This window comes from Rhinatrema bivittatum, chromosome 3 (genome assembly GCF_901001135.1).
Source record: "Rhinatrema bivittatum chromosome 3, aRhiBiv1.1, whole genome shotgun sequence".
NCBI classification, from domain to species: domain Eukaryota; kingdom Metazoa; phylum Chordata; class Amphibia; order Gymnophiona; family Rhinatrematidae; genus Rhinatrema; species Rhinatrema bivittatum.
The window spans coordinates 61,475,119-61,495,767 of NC_042617.1; the positions used below are offsets into that span (position 1 = coordinate 61,475,119).

Below are 20,649 nucleotides of genomic sequence, written 5' to 3' on the forward strand. Positions count from 1 at the left end.
ATAAAAATTTAAACCCCCCACCCTCCTGACCCCCCCAAGACTTATCAAAACTCCCTGGTGGTCCAGCGGGGACTCCAGAAGCCATCCCTACATTCTAACACCCTCGTTTGCCGTTTTCATCATGGCACCGAAAGCCTGTGTCACATGGTCACCGGCGCCATCTTGTGCTCCTCCCATGTGATAGGGCCTGACCAATGGCACCGGTAGCCCCTGTAACATAGTATGGGCAAAGGCTATCGGCGCCATTTTGAGTCCTGGCATCGGACGGCCAGCGTGCAGGAGGTCGCTCCGGGACCCCCGTTGGACCCACAGGGACTTTTGGCCAGCTTCGGGGGGCCTCCTGACCCCCACAAGACTTGCCAAAAGTCCAGCGGGGGTCCGGGAGCGACCTCCTGCACGCCGTCCATCCGATGCCAATACTCAAAATGGCGCCGATCGCCGTCGCAAAGGCGATCAGTGCCATTTTATTTAGGAGGCCGAATAAAACAGAAATCTGTTAAATATCTCCTCTGCTCCTTCTATCCTCCAGGGTATACATGTTTAGGTTCTTCAACCTCTCCTCATAAGTCATTTGATGGAGACCTCCCATCATTTTGATCACCTTCTCTGGACCGCCTCCAACTTGTTTCTTTCCCTTTTGATATACGGATTCTAGAACGATGTTGTCATGCCTTTACTTGTAGTACAAAATCATGTCAGAAATGTATAGGTCAGAGTATATTTAGTGAGGACTACAATAGCATCAACATGTCACTTAACAAAAGGCTCACCTCATTGAATCCAAGGCGAAGCTGCCTTAGAAGCTTATTCCCTAACCTGACATATCACTGGTAATCATGGGGAAGTATAGATATGTCAGTGTGCTGCATGGCCCTTTGTCCAGCTCAGGGCTAGTGATATTGTCCAGGTTTTTGTCAGGGCATATGAAATTGGCAGAGTAGTTTGTTCCAATTGGTAATAGTAGTTGTGTAGGACAGAGCTTCCCCACTGCCCAAAAGCAGACAGCAATGAGCCCTACTGTTGCCCAGGACCAGGCAGATATCAACAGACTGGCTCTCACCCCTGTACTGGCCAGGGTTGTGGATCTGTACCTCTTAGTTAAGGATGTTCTCACAGAGATACATAAGAAAAAATATATCTTCACCAAGGAAGAGGACAATGGTTTCTTATTGCTGTACTATGACATTCGCATAGCTACACAACCAATTGGTCACCAATTAAATGAAGATATACCTACAGCACCTCTATCCAAGCATTTCAACTCCTAATCTCCTGGACAGCATATGGAGGTGTACACTAGTTAGTGGCCACCTCACATGCATGCCCATGTACCCAACATTTAGCTAAGAATATGCTCTCTGGAGAAGGCAACAGGAGGCAATTGTGAAACTCCATAGTAAGGAGTTTCCAGGTTTGCTCTTGCTGTCTTCTTTTGGAGCATATAATGAGCTTTTTGTTTAAAGGTCTAGGCTATATGGTCTTGCATGTAAGACATTTGCCTAGTTGCAATGGCCAATGATACTCTAGCATGCAAGGACATATGGGTACCAACCTTGGTCCTAGTGAACCTTTAAGAAATAAACCACACAATGAAAAGACACAACTAGAAAGTTAACTTTCAAAATACATGACAAGTTTATTAACCAATTCTAATCAACAGATTGAAAGCAAGTCAAAGTCTTTGGTAATCACATTCTGCAAGGACAAAAGATCAAATAGCACATGACATTGTAACTGAAATGACCAGCACATTTAGTGTAGAACTATACAGACATAGTTACAAATGCCAACATGACATACACAATATTAGCATCTTATCCTTTTGCAAATCCAAGATTACAACAAAGACCATAGAACGTGGAAATGGCAACCCAATAGCTACATTACAGCTCTAATGTTAAAGATGATACTAGCACAACTCTTTGATTGGCAAGTTGAAAGCCCAGACAGCCCATGTTGAAAGAATGCACTCAGAGGGGACAGCCTAAGAGCCACGGCAGCAAAGTTCAAGTGGAAGGCAGCAGGACCTGGACTGGAGAGCATAGCATGGAGGCAGCAGCAGGATGAGATGACACAGTAGCATGGAGGCAGGAGCACCAGGAGATGACATAGCAGCATGGAGGCAGCAACAGGATGAGATGACACAGTAGCATAGAGGCAGGAGCACCAGGAGATGATGCAGCAGCAGGATGAGAAGAGAAGAAACACCGCAATAGGACCAGGAGATGAGGCACGATGAAAGAGACGCCAGCAGCAGGACCAGGAGATGAAACATGATGAGAAGAGATGCCAGCTGCAGGACTGTGACTGGATACTGCATGAAGGAGGCAGGACTACGGACAGAGCATAGAGGAGGGCATAAGCAAGCAGCAGGACAACACATTATGACAGTAGACTATCCCCATCATCAAGCTGGCACAGGAACTCTGTAGTAGAGATGTGAATCGGAACTGAAATCTGAACCGATTCTGGTTCCGATTCACATCTATAGAGATGTGAATCGGAGCTGAAATCTGAACCGATTCTGGTTCCGATTCACATCTCTACTCTGTAGTGAGGACAGGCCCAGCAGTGTTCTTCCCTCTAGCTGGCACAGGAGCTCTGTAGTGAGGATGGGCCTAGCTTGTTTTGACAAGTCATCTTTGATTGAAAATTGTTGCCCTTTAAAATGTTAACTACTTAGGGTAGAGGAGGGCCTCATGGCCCTATCCCTCGCCTGGGCTTTTGGCTGGTTGGGGGTGGCATACTTTGGGAGCACTTACCCCCAGGCTGTCCTGATAGCAAGGGACTGCTGCATAGCATTGCCTCCTGGGTGTATGGGTATGGCACTGGTGGAGGCTTAGGAAATCTTTCAATTAATAGGGTGATAGCAGATATAAGGGTGTTTTATAGAAATGGTGAAGATGGTAAGGCTCAGTATTATGACAGCAGTGTGCGCCTGCAAGGCATTGGTGGTCCTGATGTCAGCCACCCTCAGATGCGCACCAGCTCTGCCAGAATGTGGTGCAGTTGAGGCCATGCCTCCTCTCGATGCATTCAATGGTTTTGTGGACCTGCTGTTCCTCTGCTGCAGGTGCTGCTGGTGCAGATTGAGGCACTGTGTATGGGACCAACACTGGCAGGTCTGGGTTGGTAGCCTGATCAGGCTTGGTGTCTTCTGGATCTCGATGGAGAATGGGCGTGCTGGAGTGAGGTGGGGACTGGCCAGCTTAGTCCCATGGCATGAAGCTGGAGAGAGTAAGATTCATATCAAGTTGCAGGGGTGAGCCAAGGGGTGCAGGCATGTGGTGCACTTCTGGTAGCTGCTGGATCTGCTTCTCCTCCTCCTCCTCCTAACTCCATTGTGTCTGTGTGTCTAATTATAAGGTTGCCGCACGAACTGCTGCTGCTGCTGCACTGCTGTTTCCTGGGGCTGTGCTGCTGGTCGTGAGAGCTTGATGGCTGGGACCAGCAGTTTCCCAGGCAAGAGCTGTGGAAACAAAGAAGAAGAAATAAGTATAAATGCTAAGAAGTACACATCTAATGTTTGGCATCAGATATGCACTTTGCTTCAATTCATCAATCTCTCAGTGTGAGCATCTTATGCCAAAAAATCTGTAGCAGATTTTACATTTACAGGTGAGGTGAACTTACCAGCCCCGGCTCACATACTGTCTAGGGCCTCTTCCATCCCCTCAAATACATTTGGTCTCTGCTGTTCAATCAGACACTGCTCTATGGAGGTCAGGGCGATGGGGCAAGGGGCTAGAGATGTGCATCGGGTGCCCGATCGCTTTCGAGTTCGTGTGGCCGCGGGAAAATCTCGTTTTCCTGCGGATCGGCATTTTTTTTTTCTGTCAAACATCGTTTTTTTGGCTTAGTGCGCACTAACAAAAATAAGAAAATAACAAAAATTAACTTTTTTTGTTAGTGTGCGCTAACCCCGTTAGTGCGCACTAAGCCGAAAAACTATTTTTGATGAAATTGTATTAATCCGTTCGATAAAGATACAGAACAGGCTATTGAAAAAGTGCAAAAGTAACAAAATTACATTCAAACCATCTCCACATTGTACAGAATAATAAAATGTAAACATAAACCTCTCGGTTATCGGGATAGAATCCAGCACATGGGTATTACGAAAAGAATGATGATACATACGTGGTTTCTTAACCATCAAGGTTGGAAATACTTTCATATTTCCATCTTAGGAACGGTTACCAAGTTTCCCTATGATGTGCTAGCCTGTCGTTGCGGACTGCCGTGAGTTTGCTATATGGTTCCTATGGTTGGGCCCCCTGGCTTGCGCCAGCACAGAGCTATTTCACATTTAACGGAGGAAGCTACTTGTTGAGTTCAGCGTTGCACAGGGCTGGTTTCTTGGTCCGGAAAGATATTGAGCAGACAGATTTCTGGGTACTTAGGGATTCAAAGATGTAATACTGAAAAGATAAAGTCAAGAACGTCTTCCCAGAGGTGAGCAATACTCTGCATTCCCACCACTCCAGAGAAAGCCAGACACCAGATAAATTCCCTGGCGCTACGGGCGATCAGATATGCCCTCAAGGCCTATCAAACAAAGCCATCCTGATTCAAACAGACAATCAGGTTGCGATGTGGTACATCAACAAACAAGGGGGAACGGGCTCCTATCTCCTGTGTCAGGAAGCTGCATAGATATGGGCATGGGCCCTTTCCCGCTCGATGTGCCTCAAAGCAACCTACTTGCCGGGAGTGGACAATCTCTTGGCGGACAAGCTGAGTCGCACTTTCCATCTGCACGAGTGGTCTCTCAACCCCACGGTGGTGGACTCGATATTCCAACATTGGGGCTATCCTCACATAGATCTCTTTGCTTCTGTCCATAACCACAAAGTAGACAACTTCTGCTCTCTCATTCGCAGTCACCACTCGCAACCAAGAGATGCCTTCGCCCTCTCCTGGGCCAGCAGTCTCCTTTATGCATACCCTTCACTTCCTCTCATCTCAAAGTCTCTCGTGAAGCTACGGATGGACAAGGGCTTAATGATTATGATAGCTCCCCACTGGCCATGCCAGGTGTGGTTTCCAGTCCTCCAGGACTTATCAATACGCTGGCACATTCCCCTGGTGAAGGATCCCCTTCTGATAACTCAGAACGACTGGTACCTGCACTACCCCAACCTTCAGGCACTATCTGACGGCCTGGATGTTGAAAGGGTAATACTCCAACCTCTTAACTTTTCAGAGACAGTATCCCGAGTCCTAGTGGCTTCACGAAAGCCTTCAACGAGAAGGTCTTATTGCTCTAAATGGAAGAGATTTACGGTCTGGTGCACTTCCATATACATAGACCCCTTCACTTGTTCCACTGCGAGGTTCCTGGACTATCTGTGGCACCTGTCAGAGTTAGGCCTGAAAACTTCCTCTATCAGGGTATATGTCAGTGCAGTGTCTGCATACCATAAGGGTATAGGAAATGTCTCCATTTCGACACAACCCTTAGTATCACACTTCATGAGAGGCTTGCTCCATTTAAAACCTCCACTGCGCCCATTTGAGCCTCTCCACTCCTGTGATCTCCGTTATCTCACCTGGAAGGTAGTTCTTCTCGCGATAACATCCGCTCGCAAAGTTAGTGAATTACAGGCATTAGTTACCTATCCGCCTTACACTAAAATTCTGCATGACAGGGTGGTGCTCCGCACCCACCCTAAATTTTTACCAAAGATAGTCTCGGAATTTCACATTAATCAATCCATTATCCTACCTACCTTTTTTCCCAGGCCCCCATTCCAATCCAGGAATCCTTAGACTGCATTCCAATCCAGGTTCCTTAGACTGCAAATGTGCTCTAGCCTTCCTACTAGACTGCACGTCAGCCCACATGAAATCCACTCAATTGTTTGTTTCGTTTGATACCATCAAACTTGGAAATCCCATGGGAAAGCAGACCCTCTCACCCTGGCTGGTGGACTGTATCTCTTTTTGCTACCAGCAAGCAGGCATTCCACTCCAAAACAGTGTGAAAGCGCACACTATAAGGGCCATGGCGACATCAGTAGCACACCTTCATTCTGTCCACTTCCTGACATATGCAAGGCTGCTACCTGGAGTTCTCTCCATACATTTGCAGCCCATGATTGCTTAGATAAGGCTGGCAGACAAGATTCCATCTTCGGCCAGTCTGTTCTACGCAACTTATTTTCAGTTTGACTTACCAACATCCTTCCACCGACCTGTTAGGGTTCAGGATGCCCTCCTAACCAAATTCCATCCCTGTTGTTGTGCCTGTTGCACGTCTTTGGGTGCATTTGGTGCTTCGCTCAGGTATCCTCAGCTCGGTACTCACCCATATGTGAGGACTACCATCCTGTTTGTCCTGTGAGAAAGCAGAGTTGCTTACCTGTAACAGGTGTTCTCACAGGACAGCAGAATGTTAGTCCTCACGAAACCCGCCCACCACCCCGCGGAGTTGGGTTCGTTTACATTTTCTTATTTTATTTTTCGCACGTACATTTGCTATATTACCAGACTGAAGGGGGAACCCCTGCTGGATGCAGGGTTGGTGCTATGCTGGGCATGCCCATTAGGTACCAGTCAAAGTTCTAGAAACTTTGACAAAAGTGTTCCGTGATTGGGCTCCATCCTGATGATGTCACCCATATGTGAGGACTAACATCCTGCTTTCCTGTGAGAACACCTATTACAAGTAAGCAACTCTGCTTTTTATGTACAGAAAACATGGTTCATGTATATTAGGGATGTGAATCGTTTTTGAACGATTAAAATTATCGTCCGATAATTTTAAAATCGTTCTAAACCGTTAGAGTACACGATACAATACAAATGCCCACGATTTATCGTCAGGAGCATTTATATTGTATCGTTAAATAGGGCACGGGAATTATTTGGGGGAGGGTGGGAAAACCGGTACACCAACACAACCTCTAAACCCACCCCGACCTTTTAAAACAAATTCCTTACACTCCCCCACCCTCCCGAACCCCCCCAAATTTTAAATTACCTGGTGGTCCAGTGGGGGGGGGGGGTCCCCGGCGCGATCTCCCGCTCTCGGGCCATCGGTGCCATTTTGGCTACCACTGATAAAAAGGCGCCGATCGCCCGAAAAAAAAAAACCCACCCCGACCCTTTTCAAATTACCCCTTTGCTTCTCCCACCCTCCCGACCCCCCCCCCCCCCAAAACCTTTTACTTGTACCTGGTGGTCTAGCGGGGGGTCCAGGAGCCATCCCTTCAATCGTGCCGGTGCTGGAGGTTTCAAAATGGCGCCAATCGCCTTTGCCCTTACCTTGTCACAGGGAGCGACGGTCGCTCTCTGTGACAAGGTAAGGGCAAAGGTGATCGGCGCCATTTTGAAACCTCCAGCACCAGCACCGGCACGATTGAAGGGATGGCTCCTGGACCCCCCGCTAGACCACCAGGTACATCTAAAAGGTTTTTGGGGGGATCGGGAGGGTGGGAGAAGCAAAGGGGTAATTTGACAAGGGTCGGGGTGGGTTTGTTTTTTTTCGGGCCATCGGCGCCTTTTTATCAGTGGTAGCCAAAATGGCGCCGATGGCCCGAGAGCGGGAGATCGCGCCGGGGATCCCCCCACTGGACCACCAGGTAATTTAACTTTTTTTTGGGGGGGGGGGTGGGTCGGTGGGGTTTTGTTTATCTGCTCAGGCCTCACTAAAATTTTAACAATGTGAATTGGAATCGGAACGATTCCAATTCACAATCTCTAACGATCCAATTTTTCCCTCCCACCATCCGAACCTGATCGTTAAGACGATCGGGCACACGATTCACATCTCTAATGTATATACATCATTTTCTTCTTATAAAATATGATTTACATGCACAAAAAATGTTTTCTGCACATAAAGCATTTTTTGTGTGGAAAACATGATGTGCACACAAATCATCACATTGAAAGCATCATTTAAGTGCATAATTCATTGCTTTGCAATGTGTTAAGGACCTGATTTTCAAAAGCATTTACACATTTAAAATTGGGCTGTACACATGCAAGTGGACTTTACTTGTGTAAGTGGGCTTTTGAAAATTGCCACAGTATATGCCATTGGTTTGTCTATGGGTCTTACCCACATTAATTGCATTTAATGCGGGTAAATGGCTTTTGACAATTGCTATGATAGTATGTAACATTTACATGTGTAATTCCTTTGAAAATTCACTTGTTTGGTCACTTTTTCTGGTTTGTGTGCTTTTTTTTTTTTTTTTTTTACATCCAATGCATCGGCAAACTATTACCTTACTGCATCAGGAGTTAAAAAAAAAATTATCTTGTGCATTAAACTGTGCACTGAATTTCAGCACACATTTTTTAATGCTTACCTTTCTTCATCAGCCCCATAGTTTGGGGATTCATGCACACTGAATGTGAGCTTTTCTGCCTTCCTATTAGGCTGTTAAAAATTTCAGGGATTTAATTGTGCCTGCTATTGTAAACAATATGAGGGTGTTCTGCAACCTATTTGATATTGTGCACTTCTTTCCCACTCTCCCACACCTATTGGGACAGGCAGTGCTACAGATGGGGTTACCTCTATCCTCCCATGCCTATGCAATCCGAATAGTTCAGAAGAGATCACTGTATTCTTTCACAGAATCAGACTTTTATTTATCAGACTTTTCAGGTTTAATAGTTAGAAGAAAATAAACAAGACATATCTCTTAAGTCCTTGCTGCTTAGCATCAGTTTATACTAAGTAGAGCTCTGCATCACTAGTGAATTCAAACATGTCAGAGGCTTTAACCTGCTTTGGATATTTGAATAAATGTATCTAACTAGCCCCCAATTTTAGGAGATTACTCCAGAGTGAAACAGAATGTAATCTCTGGCTGGAGGTCTCAGCAACAGTCTTAGGTGAAGAGAGCTTACATTCTTGGTTCCTTTGACCTGAGCAGCCAGGAACAAGCAGGAATCTCTTATGTGCAGATATCTCTTGGACACAGGAGCTCTTCCTTCACGGTTGGGAGGGACAACGGTGATATCTTCGGTGTCATCAGATGTTGGGTTTTCCTTCGCTTGCCCCCTCTGTCCTCTGCTACTTCCAGACATGCATAAGTAAATAGCTCATGCATAGTCAAGCAATAGGACGGACGGGGTTATTTCTTCATTTCAGAGTGCTATGCCCTCTTTTTCATCCAATTGGGGGGGAGTCACTTTTCCTGCTGCCTCGCACCCCAGTACCAGAGTCTAGCCTTGGTCCTATCACCTCTTGACCAGCATTGCTCTGCCATGTCAGCACTTTTCTGTGATCTGTCACTGGGTAGATTTAAGTTGTTTTCAAAGTTCACCTGTGAGTCTTGACTTGTTTCCACATCTCTGAGCTGTGGCTGTCCTGGGGCTGCTTACTTCATTATTTGTGGCAAGAAGTTATCGCCTTAAACAGGCAGATCAGATAAGATGGGTAGTATTGTTACCTGGTCAAAAGTTCCTCATCTTGTTTTTCTGTTGAAACATACATTTCAGCATTTCTTATATGAAGCTTGTATCCCTCTTGTGGAGTCAGTATTCATATTTTTGCAGTGAAACCTCTAGTATCTCCCTACACTATCTGTTGTCTGATAGGTCTTAGGGAGGAGGAGTTGGTAGGGATGTGCAGGAGGGGTGGATACGTTCGATTCGGTATTCGTCGGGACCCAAATCCGTTACATCCGTTTTTGGGGGACCCCGATTCGTCCATTGGTTACATATGGGATTCGTTTCCCATTAAAATAAAAAAAAAAAAAAAAATCCCAACCCTTTAAACTTTATTAACTACAAACCCCCACCCTCCTGACCCCCCCAAGACTTGCCAAAAGTCCCTGGTGGTCCAGCAGGGGTCCTGGAGCATTCTCCTGCACTCGGGCAGTCGGCTGCCGTTATTCAAAATGGCGCCGATAGCCTTTGCCCTTGCTATGTCACAGGAGCTACCAGTGCCATTGGTCGGCCCCTGTCACATGTTAGGAGCAATGGTGCCATCTTGTGCTCCTACCATGTGACAGGGGCCGACCAATGGCACTGGTAGCCCCTATCACATAGTAAGGGCAAAGGGTATCGGGCTATCGGCGTCATTTTGAATACCAGCAGCCAACGGCCCGAGTGCAGGAGAATGCTCCAGGACCCCTGCTGGACCACCAGGGACTTTTGGCAAGTCTTGGGGGGGTCAGGAGGGTGGGGGGGGGGTTTATTCGTTAATGATACGTTGCATTCGTGGGGGTTCGCCATACGTTTTGGAACCCCACGAATGCAACGAATAGGGACCTATACGTTGTGGATTGTGCATTCGTTCAAAACGAATGCACATCCCTAGGACTTGGAATTAGAGGGCAGAAGGAGAGTTATGCAATTATAAGAATATTGCATTCGTGCAGCTTTAAATGATGGATCCATTGCTGTTCTATGTTTGTAAAGCTTGATTAAAAGTTCTTTTCTACAAGTAAAAGTTTATCGCAGCAAACAAAACAGTCTATTAGAGTTAGTCTAAGGGGCCGATGCAATACAGTGCACTCAGCCAAGCACACTGTATAACCTGCATGTGAATGAGACTATTAAGCATTCACTCCCGATACAAAAAATAAATGTGCAACTAGGAGGCATATTTAGCTCCTTAAACCTGTACAGAAAAGCAGAAAAAATTGCTTTTCTGTACTGCCTCCTACTTAATATCGTTGCGATATTAAATAGGAGGAAAAACAAAATTAAATAAAGTTAAAAAAAAAAAAAAGTTAAAAAAAAAATCAAAAAACATTGGCAGTCGGATGCAGGAAACAGATGTTCAACTGACAAGTGTCCGTTTCCTGAACCCACTGGCTGTGCGGCTGTGTGGCATGTAGGGAAACCAATGCCAATCAGGTTCTCATTAGCAAGGAGGTGCTAGGGGTGTGTAAGCGGCCTAGAGCCTCCTTGCTAATGCAACTCCCTAATTTAAATATTGTATGGCGCCCCCAAGGGGGCGCCTGGGGGCGCATTAAGAAAGCAGGTGCTGACTGTTCAGCGCCCGCTTTCTGCGCATAATTATTGCATCGGCCTCTAAGTTTGCTTAAAGTAAATGTCGTCTCCTTGGTTCTAGTAGTTGCAGCATCGTACCTCATTTTCTCTCTCCCTTGTTTCCTCCTATGTTTAAATGCGATGTAGAATGTCAATCCTTAAACATTGGTTCATTTACTCTTTTTGTTTATTATAATAAAATTCACATTTGCTAAAGACAGAGAATACAAATGTGATTTAATTATAAGGTGCTTAGGAGGTGGGTGTTTCATAAGATTTTATTTCTACAGAAGGAGAATATATCAAGATGTTCATGCGGGGTCGACCAATCACAATGTTCATTCCTTCTGACGTGGAAAATTATGATGACATTAGGACAGAACTGCCTTCAGAGAAGTTGAAGCTGGAGTGGGTGTATCCTTGTCATGTAGAGATTATTTTTATATACAATAATACTTCAATTTAGCTCATTCAGAAAGTTTGCCAAGTTTAAATACTTCCTCTTGAATATAGTGCTGAAAAACAGCAGCTAAATTATAGAGAAATTATCTAATATTTTTCTTCTGCCAAGGGGCCATGATACTCTATTTTAATGATGTACACCTGATAGAGCATTTTAAATTAATCATCATTTTTATTCAGCTAAACAAAAATGGTCTGATGCGTTGAGGTTGAACTGTGTACCTCTGTCATATTTTTCCTCTCTTTATTTTGTTACTTCCTTACTTCTCAAGTATCATCCTTATGAATCAGCTGCAAATTGTTGGAATATGCCCACTTATTCTTTCCTGTCTGCTTCTGCTGTTACAGTCAGTGCCTCTCCTGCCCCACACATGTGCACACATAGTAATTGTGCACTGATGCTTATAAAACATGACCCCAGAGATTTCTTTTCACAATGAAAATTTATTGAACAAATTAGCTGTTAAAGCTTTATAATTATTACAAGAAGCTGCATTATTCGCTAGATGTTCTTGTACAGATCTGGTGACCCATAAAGATTTGCCTTTGAAAAATTTCTTTAAGAAAAGAGAGCGTTTAGACTTCATAGGTCAAATCATGGCCCCTGAAAAATCTTAAAAGTTTAAATGGATTAGATGATTCTCCTTTTGCTGATTAGTTAACTCCATCTATATGTGTCAAACCAGTAAATTTGAGTCAGGAAGAAGATGAACATAAAACCTAGTACCTGTGTTGAAATTAGTACTGCTGACTAAATAGACCCTTGATGTCTATAATTTTGCACTTGAAAGGTTAAAACCATTCCTTTATGGTTGGTGACTCATGAGACGGCCCTGTGAGCCACTGCACTCATCCCAGACCTTGCAGGCCTCTTCCTGCTCTGTCCTGAGGTTTACTTATGTGCATACAGAGACTTAAAAGGGCCTGTGGCTGGGAAGGCCCCTGCAGCACCCTGTGATGACATTAGCTCTCCCTATATAAGGCTTGCCAGGTCAATTCCACAACGACTCTGTCACGGATCTCCAGCATAGTGTAGTGAGTGTTGCTCCTGCATTCAGCTGTTCCTGTGCTTCAGCATCCTCTGTTCATGTGTCGTGTGTTCCAGTGTTCCTGCATCCAGCTTTGCCTTGTACAGCCTACCTCGTCCAGCCTTGTCTTGCCCAGCCTGTCTCATCCAGCCTAGTCTCCTCCTCCCAGTCTCGTCCAGTATCTCTTCATGCATTTTTGTCCAACCCTGGCCCAATGATCTGGTACTGACCTCTTGCATTGGACCTGACCATGCTTGCCTGCTGCCCATAACGGACCTCTTGCATTGGACCTGACTATGCTTGCTTGGCGCCTGTTGCCTTTCCTTGGACCTGTTTCTGCTTGTCTGCTGCTGCCCCGACTCCTGGCCTATTCTCATTATCTCCAGCCGCTGCCTATTGTGACCCCAGCATGCCCTTGGACTCTTGCTCTATCTACGGCACTAGGGACCTACCTAAGTCCTGCCGGGCACCTGAACCTGCAGGGAAGGAGGCTGGTATAGGCGAAGCTCCAAACTGTCCCGCTTCAGGGTGCATTTGTCAGGTGTCTGTGTAAACCTCCTAGGTTCACCTACAAGGCAGCATCAACAACGCTACAGCTCTAAGGGCTCACGCCCACCCCACTCATCACACATTCACTTTTTGTTCCTTGTTCCCTGTCAGTACTTTTAGGTTAAAATAACTTTTTTTTTTCTGCAGTTAATTTATAGAAAACATTATCCCTAGATAGTAAAATTCACCTTCGACTTCAGCTAACAAAAAACAACAAACAAGGAGACAAAAAATCATCTGGTTTTAGAAATTCCACAAGAAGCTCTCATTTATAACCTTAATTACAGTTTTCATTTTATAATTTCCTTGTCTAGTATTGCTTTTCAGCTTCCATTTTTTCTCTCCTTTTTATTTTCTTCTTGAGCTTTTCGCCTCTGTTTATTTTTTTTCTTCTCTCTGCCTCGCTTCTTTCCTCTGTTTTTAAAATCCTAGAATTCATAACCAGATGATGCACCATTTATTTCACTATTCTGTTTGGGAATATATATTCAGTTCTGACATGAGAACTAGGAAAGAATTGTTCTGTAAATGATGGGCATTCACGGTCCTATAAAGGTTTGACTTTTATGATGATAGTAGCATGGATTCATTGTAATTATGGGCTCAATGTTAAATTGTAAATTTTTTTTTTAACTCAATTTCTCAGAGTAATTCTATTTTAGTTAGAGATTAGCACAGATGACATTCTGCATGACATTCTCTTTCACTGCCAAATTTGTTCAAATTGAGTTGAATGGTTCTGTAGAAACGTTCTCTCATGAAAACTGGTGGAAAGGGCAGGTTAAAGTTTTCTGGCGCACACGCGTGTGTATGTGTGTCTGGAAGAATTTTCTTGCACAGCACTTCTCTAGGCACTGGAGAAACAGAGTTTTGATGAAGAGCCTGCTATTCACAATTTGTATCCCCCACACTCCCTCCCATAACCCTTCAAGTGAACCTCTGTTTTTACCATTAGGTTATTTACAAAGGTTATTACATCCACCTGCAAAGCAACCCAATTTCCAGTTCCAAAAACAAGGAAACCCTATGCCATCAGGACTCATCATACAGTCAAACTGAAGGTTTCAATATGGCATCAATCTGCAGTCTTAGCATGCATGCCTTTAAATGTTAACCTTATTAAACCATATTCACTTAAAGTAAGATCTAGGTTTTTAGGCAATAAAACAAGTTTTCACAATGGTTGTTTTTTTTTTTTATTTCAGCATTGCTTTAGCAGTAGGATTTGCTGTTTTCCTTCTTCAAGTTTGATTTCTTTTTTTTTTTAACTTCACAGGGAATTGCTTCTACAAACAATTCAGCCATGTGATTGTGGCACTTGTGAAAATGGAATAAGTCTAGATTTTGGCAAGTCACATTAAACATATCGATTTTGATTTTAAAACCATTGCTCGCACAAAAATGATCACACGGGCTGCACACAAGCAATGTGGATTTTAGAAAGCTGCAAGGTACGCACATATCAAAAAAAAAAAAAAGAGGGCAGAAAAGGGGCAAGGCATGAGTGGAGCATTAGCATTCCATGGCGGGGCCAACAGTTAACACGTGTAACTCTCAATTGACCGTGGCATGCTTTGGCTTGTTATCCATGTAACTTTACTGCTGCTCCAGATGAGGAACAAATCTGCAGATCTTAATTTTTAGGGCTTACAGGTCAGGATGGAGGGGTCTGAGTCAACTGTGTGTAGCACGCAGGATCAAGAGCCAGAGGGGCCACTGGACAAACTGGTGGGCTAATTGGAAAAACTGTGTTGTCCCTTGCGCAAACATATTTTAAAATCTGCCTTCATAAGCGCGTAAAAGCGAGCAAACTTCTAGGAAAGATACACGAAGTACGTTTTCTCAAGCAATCTTTTAAGATTAGGCTCATACTTGCCTGCGCAGGGTATATTTTAAAACATACGCACGCAAGTGCATAGATCCATTAATATTGCAGTGTATCACTGCTCACATGCCAATGTGTATGGCGCACGCATTCTCTTTTTTTTTTTATTTGCCTGATTTGGGGGCAATTTTCAAAAGGATTTAAACGTGTAAATGTAACTACTGTTGTAGCAATTTTCAAAAGCCATTTGTAGCAGTTTTCAAAAGTCTACTTACATGGGTAAAGAGCATTTACACGTGTAAACACATTTTTTAAGTGTGTAAATGCTTTTGAAAATCGAACCCATTACAGGTCTGATTTTCAAAAGCAATTTATAAGGGAGGCTATAAATGAATAAAACTCTGCAGGCAGGTGCAAAGTCCGTAGATTCTTTTCCTTATGGACTTGGGTATCAATTCCCAGGAAAAAGTACTTGCAGAGATTTGCACCTTCCTTTTCTGCAGATACTTTTTTCTTTTAAATTTCACATAAATGCCTCCCACAGTCTGAGTCTGCCTCCGTTTTCCCATGAGCAAAAAGTATCTACATGGTTGGTTCCTGTACATACTTTTATCTGCATATAGAGAGGGGTAATTCTCAGACAACCTATTTACCTAGGTAAGCATACACAGAAATTTTTTTCTGTGCTGTAGTATCTGAATGTGGAAATCCAGGTTTCTCTTACTACAAAATAAAAACAGCTTCTCTTATTCGGCTAGCACATTTTAAAGAACTCTTACCAACAGGAATGAGGAGGAGCAGATTCTTACTTAAAATGTTTAAAATTTTATACTAAGCATGAACCGACAGGTGACTGTGTTTTAAGAGAACAAAGACAAGATGGGATTCTCATTTGACAAGAGTTTGCTAGTAAATAAATATTCTGTTCAAAGGGTTAGTTACATCATGTTTCATGAGGTGCTCTAGCCTTCTAGGTAAATGGTCCTATAGTAGAATTACAAGGCCTCAGCATTGCAAATAGCAGCTTCTTAAAATCATGTGAAATGGGGTAACTAAGTGGGTATTTCTGTTCACCACCATGCAGAGACCTGAGTTTAGTTTCTGGTTTGGGCTTCTGCTGCTGAAGTAGCCGTTGCAGCCCCCTGAGTTCAAGTGGTGATCCAAGTACCGCTGCTATGACCAGTCAGAAAGCAACACTGGAATTTCTCAAGCCAGCTGCAAGCACTGGAAGTTACTATAGCATTTATCCTATGTACTCTCTAATTTATTATTTACCTCCATTTTCTTTCCTGCAGTTACATATTTATTTATTTTGAACATTTATATACCGACCTTCATGTAAAGGATACATATCAAATCAGTTTACAGTGAAACTCAAAAAATGCAAAGAGCAATACAAAGAACAGGGTTGCATGGAACTGGGGGCAAAATCAAAAAACCATTTAGTAAAAAAAAAACCCATTTAGTAAAAAAAAACCTTAAATGTATATTCAAAGTAGAGTAAACTCAATTCAATGGTTGAAAACCTTGACACTTTTTCAAAAGGTATGGTTATCGTGGGAGGGATTGTCGTGCCAATGTTTACCTCCTACCTACTGGAGAAATAGTATATTTTATAGCTTCAGTGGTGGTGCTGTTCAACTATGACGAAAGAACTCAGCGGCACTACCTCGGTCACACAGACTGTGTTAAATGGTTGGTATGAACCTCTTTTATAAATGTGATATGAAAAGTGCATTAAGTTATCTTTGTGAAGCTGTCATGTTGTTTTATGCTCCAAGCATCCACTAAACTATCCTATTATGGATAAAGTATGTATGATTCCTATTGTACGTTTTCTGTTTGCACTTACATCCAGTTAAATTCCCTTAGTTGTCCTCCAAAGTAAATCTTGAATTCAGGTTATACCCTGATAAAATCGGGGAGCCATGCCTTCTGTATCATATGGCAAGATTTCAATTGTTTTTGCCACCTATGCTATACCCTATATTGTACAGAAGGATGTAATGAAACCTGGAAACAGCAGCTTTGCTATACAGTTTAGTGTTCCTGAACATTTTCTTTTAATAATTTTTCTACAGATGGTACATTTCACCTATATTTTACATACATTAAATGAAACAAAGCCTGGTAATTAGTTGTCATACCTAACCACCCTTTAAGGCGTTTTAAAAAAAAAAAAAAAAAAAAAAAAAAAGAGAGAAATTCCATCCAAATTGAAACAGGTAATTGTTTCTATAACTTTATACCCTGTTTTGGGCCAATAAGAAAGCCCACACTTTATATGGCTGTACAGCAGGGCAATTAAAATCAACTTTTAAATGCTGTTTTAATGCATATTTTGAGAGGTAGTAGAATGGAAGGACATACTTTTTATTCTTGTTTTCAAAAAAAGCTAAGAGTTAAATTATAAGGCACATCTTCAACAGCAGCAGGAAATAGCGTTTCTAGCCATGTTAAGCTGCATCTAGATTTAGCTAGTTTGAATTCCACCTATCAGCAGGATCCTCTTTATACAGTATTTTTCTTACATGATACTAAAGTTGACCTCTTTTGAAGATTGTCTGCATTCTACAACATGAAGCAGTATTCAGTAATCTCCCTTCCTATCATTCTTTTGTGACAATCATCGATGCTTCTTCCTAATATAATGAATCCGTTAATGGTGATGGGACTGCACATATTTTTCCTTGAATGACTCGACAAGACTACTTTATCTGTACTAACCAGAGATCCTAGATAAGATGTAGTGAGTTTAAAAATCCCTGTATTTGCAAATTGCAGTGAGAAAATATATCAATTCTTAAGGTAAATTTTACTCAAAAAGGTAGATTTTGTATTTTGATTAGTGAACTCGATTGTGCATTTTATCAAAACTTAGTAAATCTGACTTATTTTATTATTGTTGCTGTTTCCTAGTCTTGCAGTCCATCCAGATAAAATAAGGATTGCAACAGGGCAAATTGCTGGAGTGGACAAAGATGGACGGGTAAGTACTCTGGCAGCCTAACTTGTGAAATGATCCCAGTATAGATGGTGGTTGTTCATGAGCAGAACAGTTATTTTTTTTTTTCTGTCTTTAAGACTGTGTGGAATTTGTTAACCATTTAAGAGAGGCTAAGTTCTAAGAGCTATGTTCCATCCAATCCTCCTGTCCCTCCACCCGCCGCCTCACCTCTACCTCCACCATCACCAATACACATGCGCATATATATCACCATAATAATACATTGATAATAAAGTTGTATGTTGGCTTTTCAAGAACAAGGAAAATCCTGTTTTTTTGAGTGATGTGGACCTGGAAGCTTGGCGAACTTTTCACTGTTTGCCAAGCTCAGTTTGAGCCATGAGCAGGCTCACTGTCTAGATTGTCCACAGATTTGAGGGTGTATATAAAATAAATAAACAAAAAATAAATAAATATACAAAAAGCAGTTAGATCGAGCTTTAGGGATTTGAATAACTAAATTAGCTTTGTAGTGTTAAAATAATGAAGATAAATAGTACATGTGATTTAAACATTTTCCCTTTGAATTTATTTTCTTTTTTATCATAGAGGCCTGAAAAAAATGTTCATTTGCATGATAAAGCAACTCTTACAGGGTGATCCACAAAATCTTTTGTATGCGTGTTAAGTTATAGAATGCATAGCAACTGTGTGCAAATAACATGCATGCAGCTGCAAAAAAGGGGTAGTGCCAAAGCTCTATTTCTACCTGAGCCCTAAATACTTGTCATCGCTGCACAAAATAACACATATGTGCTTAACAGAGCATGCTCAGCCCTCTTTTTCTTATGGCTCCATATCTTTGTTTAATTGTATAAAAATAAGCCTGACACGTATGGATAGTTGTCAGCACCAAGGGAAAAAGTGGGAGAGCAAACTGCACCCCAGGAGAATAGGATAACGGAGAGCAGAGAGTTCCAGTGGAGCCAAAAGATATCTTTGTCACGACACCTTTGTCACGTGTCTTGTATTTCTTTTGTATATTCTCTCTCCATTGTCCATTTTTCATTGTGTGGTGTTCCGGGTCTGTGGATAAGAGGGTGAGTAAGTGTGGGGGGTTTTTTTTTGTCCAGCGGGTTTCTCTATCAGTAATGGTGTTGAAAGAACAGCTGTGGCGTAAGCGCTACATGCATGCAGTCTGTTGCATCTATCAAATGTTATAGGCCAGCAATGTTATAGAAAGCCCATTTTTTAGGTCTTGCTCTTATTGCCTGTGATTGGAATATTTACTAAACATTCCAGTTCATTTGTGCAGGGCTTGCACTATCTGGTGGAAGCATCTGGTGAAAGTGTTTTGTTCTATTCCGTCAACTGCACCCACTGTGGTTTGAAATGCATCAGAGGCAAGATGATATAACAAGCTGAATGGTTTGATAAGCCCAGATATGGCATGATACCTAGCAGTCTGAGGATCATTGTTAGCTTTTAACTATTCATATTAGAAATATGATGGTTACTGAACCCAAGCAGTAAATGCAGATTACTTCTTCCTTTGACAGGCCCAGTAGGATGGTCCTGGGCCTAAAGATCCATGGGTGCAGTTGCCAACTTCCTCTGTCTATTATCCTCTTCCTGGCCCAGGACTTCTCTGCCCTACTCTTCTGTGTACACTACTTGAGTACAAAGTTCACAATTTAGCATGCTAAGCTTTAGTGATAAGCTCCAAATATCCTTTTGTGATTTTTGTTGCTTGAATGTGACAGACATTGTCAGTATGAGCAGGGTCATTGTTTTCCATGGAAATGGCTTAAACTGTATTTGCCACAAGTGACTGGCAGTGTCTGTTTATCATCATCAAACATAGCTATCACCATTAACTGTATTCTCACAGGATAAGCAGGATGGTAGTCCTCACATATGGGTGACATCACAAGATGGAGCCCAGTCACAGAACACTTTTGTCAAAGTTTCTAGAACTTTGATTGGCACCTACTGGGCATGCCCAGCATGGCACTAAACCTGCAGCCAGCAGGGGTCCCCCTTCAGTCTTTTTTTCCGCGCAGCAGTAGCCACGCGGGTTAAGGAGCTCCACATAGATTCCTGACAGGAATTTTCCTCACTGAACTAATAAAATCTCTCATTCCCCACAGGGAGTCCCTCCTTTGAATTTTTGTCTTCGTGGTACTCCAGTAAGATTTTACCTGGTTTTGATCGATTCCCGTAGAGTTTGGCCCTCACGGCCTACTGGCCATCGACTGTACCGCGGCTCAATTTTTTCAAAGGCCATGGTGTCTGGGTTCAGTCGGTGCCTGGACTGTACTCGCACCATGTCAATAATAGACCCTCATAAAGTCTGTGTAATGTGTCTTGGGTGCGAGCATGATGTCTTGACCTGCACCAAATGTGCCTTAATGACACCAAAAGGTCGCAAGGCCAGAATGGAGAAAATGGAACTTCTCTTCCGTTCTCAAACCCCGACTCCGTCTATTGCATTGACGTCATCTGAACCGGCACCGTCCACTTCGTGCCAGTATCGGCCACCAGTCGTTGACCGCCTGGCGTCGATGACTTCTCGGCCTTCGACTATCTCTACCCCCCCCCCCCCCTCAGGACCGAGGGGATCATAGAGACAAACATCGGCATCGACACCGGAAGTCTCGGACCATCAAGGAAGGAAAATCATCGACCTCGCCATCGTCCGAGCCGCCATCGAAAAAACCCCGTCCAGAAAAGGCATCGACCCTTTCTGCAACTGGGTTACCGAGGTAATCCTCACCCGGAAGGGTATCAGGAACCACGACTCTGCCTTTAACGGTGGTCACTCCCGGCCATGCCTCTGCCTCCTTCTTCCCTTTCGGAGCCGGGGCTGCTTGCTC

The 20,649-nt window shown here is 43.2% G+C and overlaps 1 protein-coding gene across 5 annotated transcripts in view; it reads left to right on the plus strand.

The window, feature by feature from the left end:
* Positions 1-20,649, plus strand: part of EML4 (EMAP like 4) — a 422,649-nt gene that overhangs the window by 294,501 nt on the left and 107,499 nt on the right. For all 5 annotated transcript variants that reach the window (XM_029593309.1, XM_029593308.1, XM_029593311.1 and 2 more), the window contains 3 exons: positions 11,253-11,376; positions 16,372-16,521; positions 17,746-17,815. In XM_029593309.1, the coding sequence (XP_029449169.1) occupies positions 11,253-11,376; positions 16,372-16,521; positions 17,746-17,815 (344 nt within the window). The remainder of the gene's footprint in view (positions 1-11,252; positions 11,377-16,371; positions 16,522-17,745; positions 17,816-20,649) is intronic.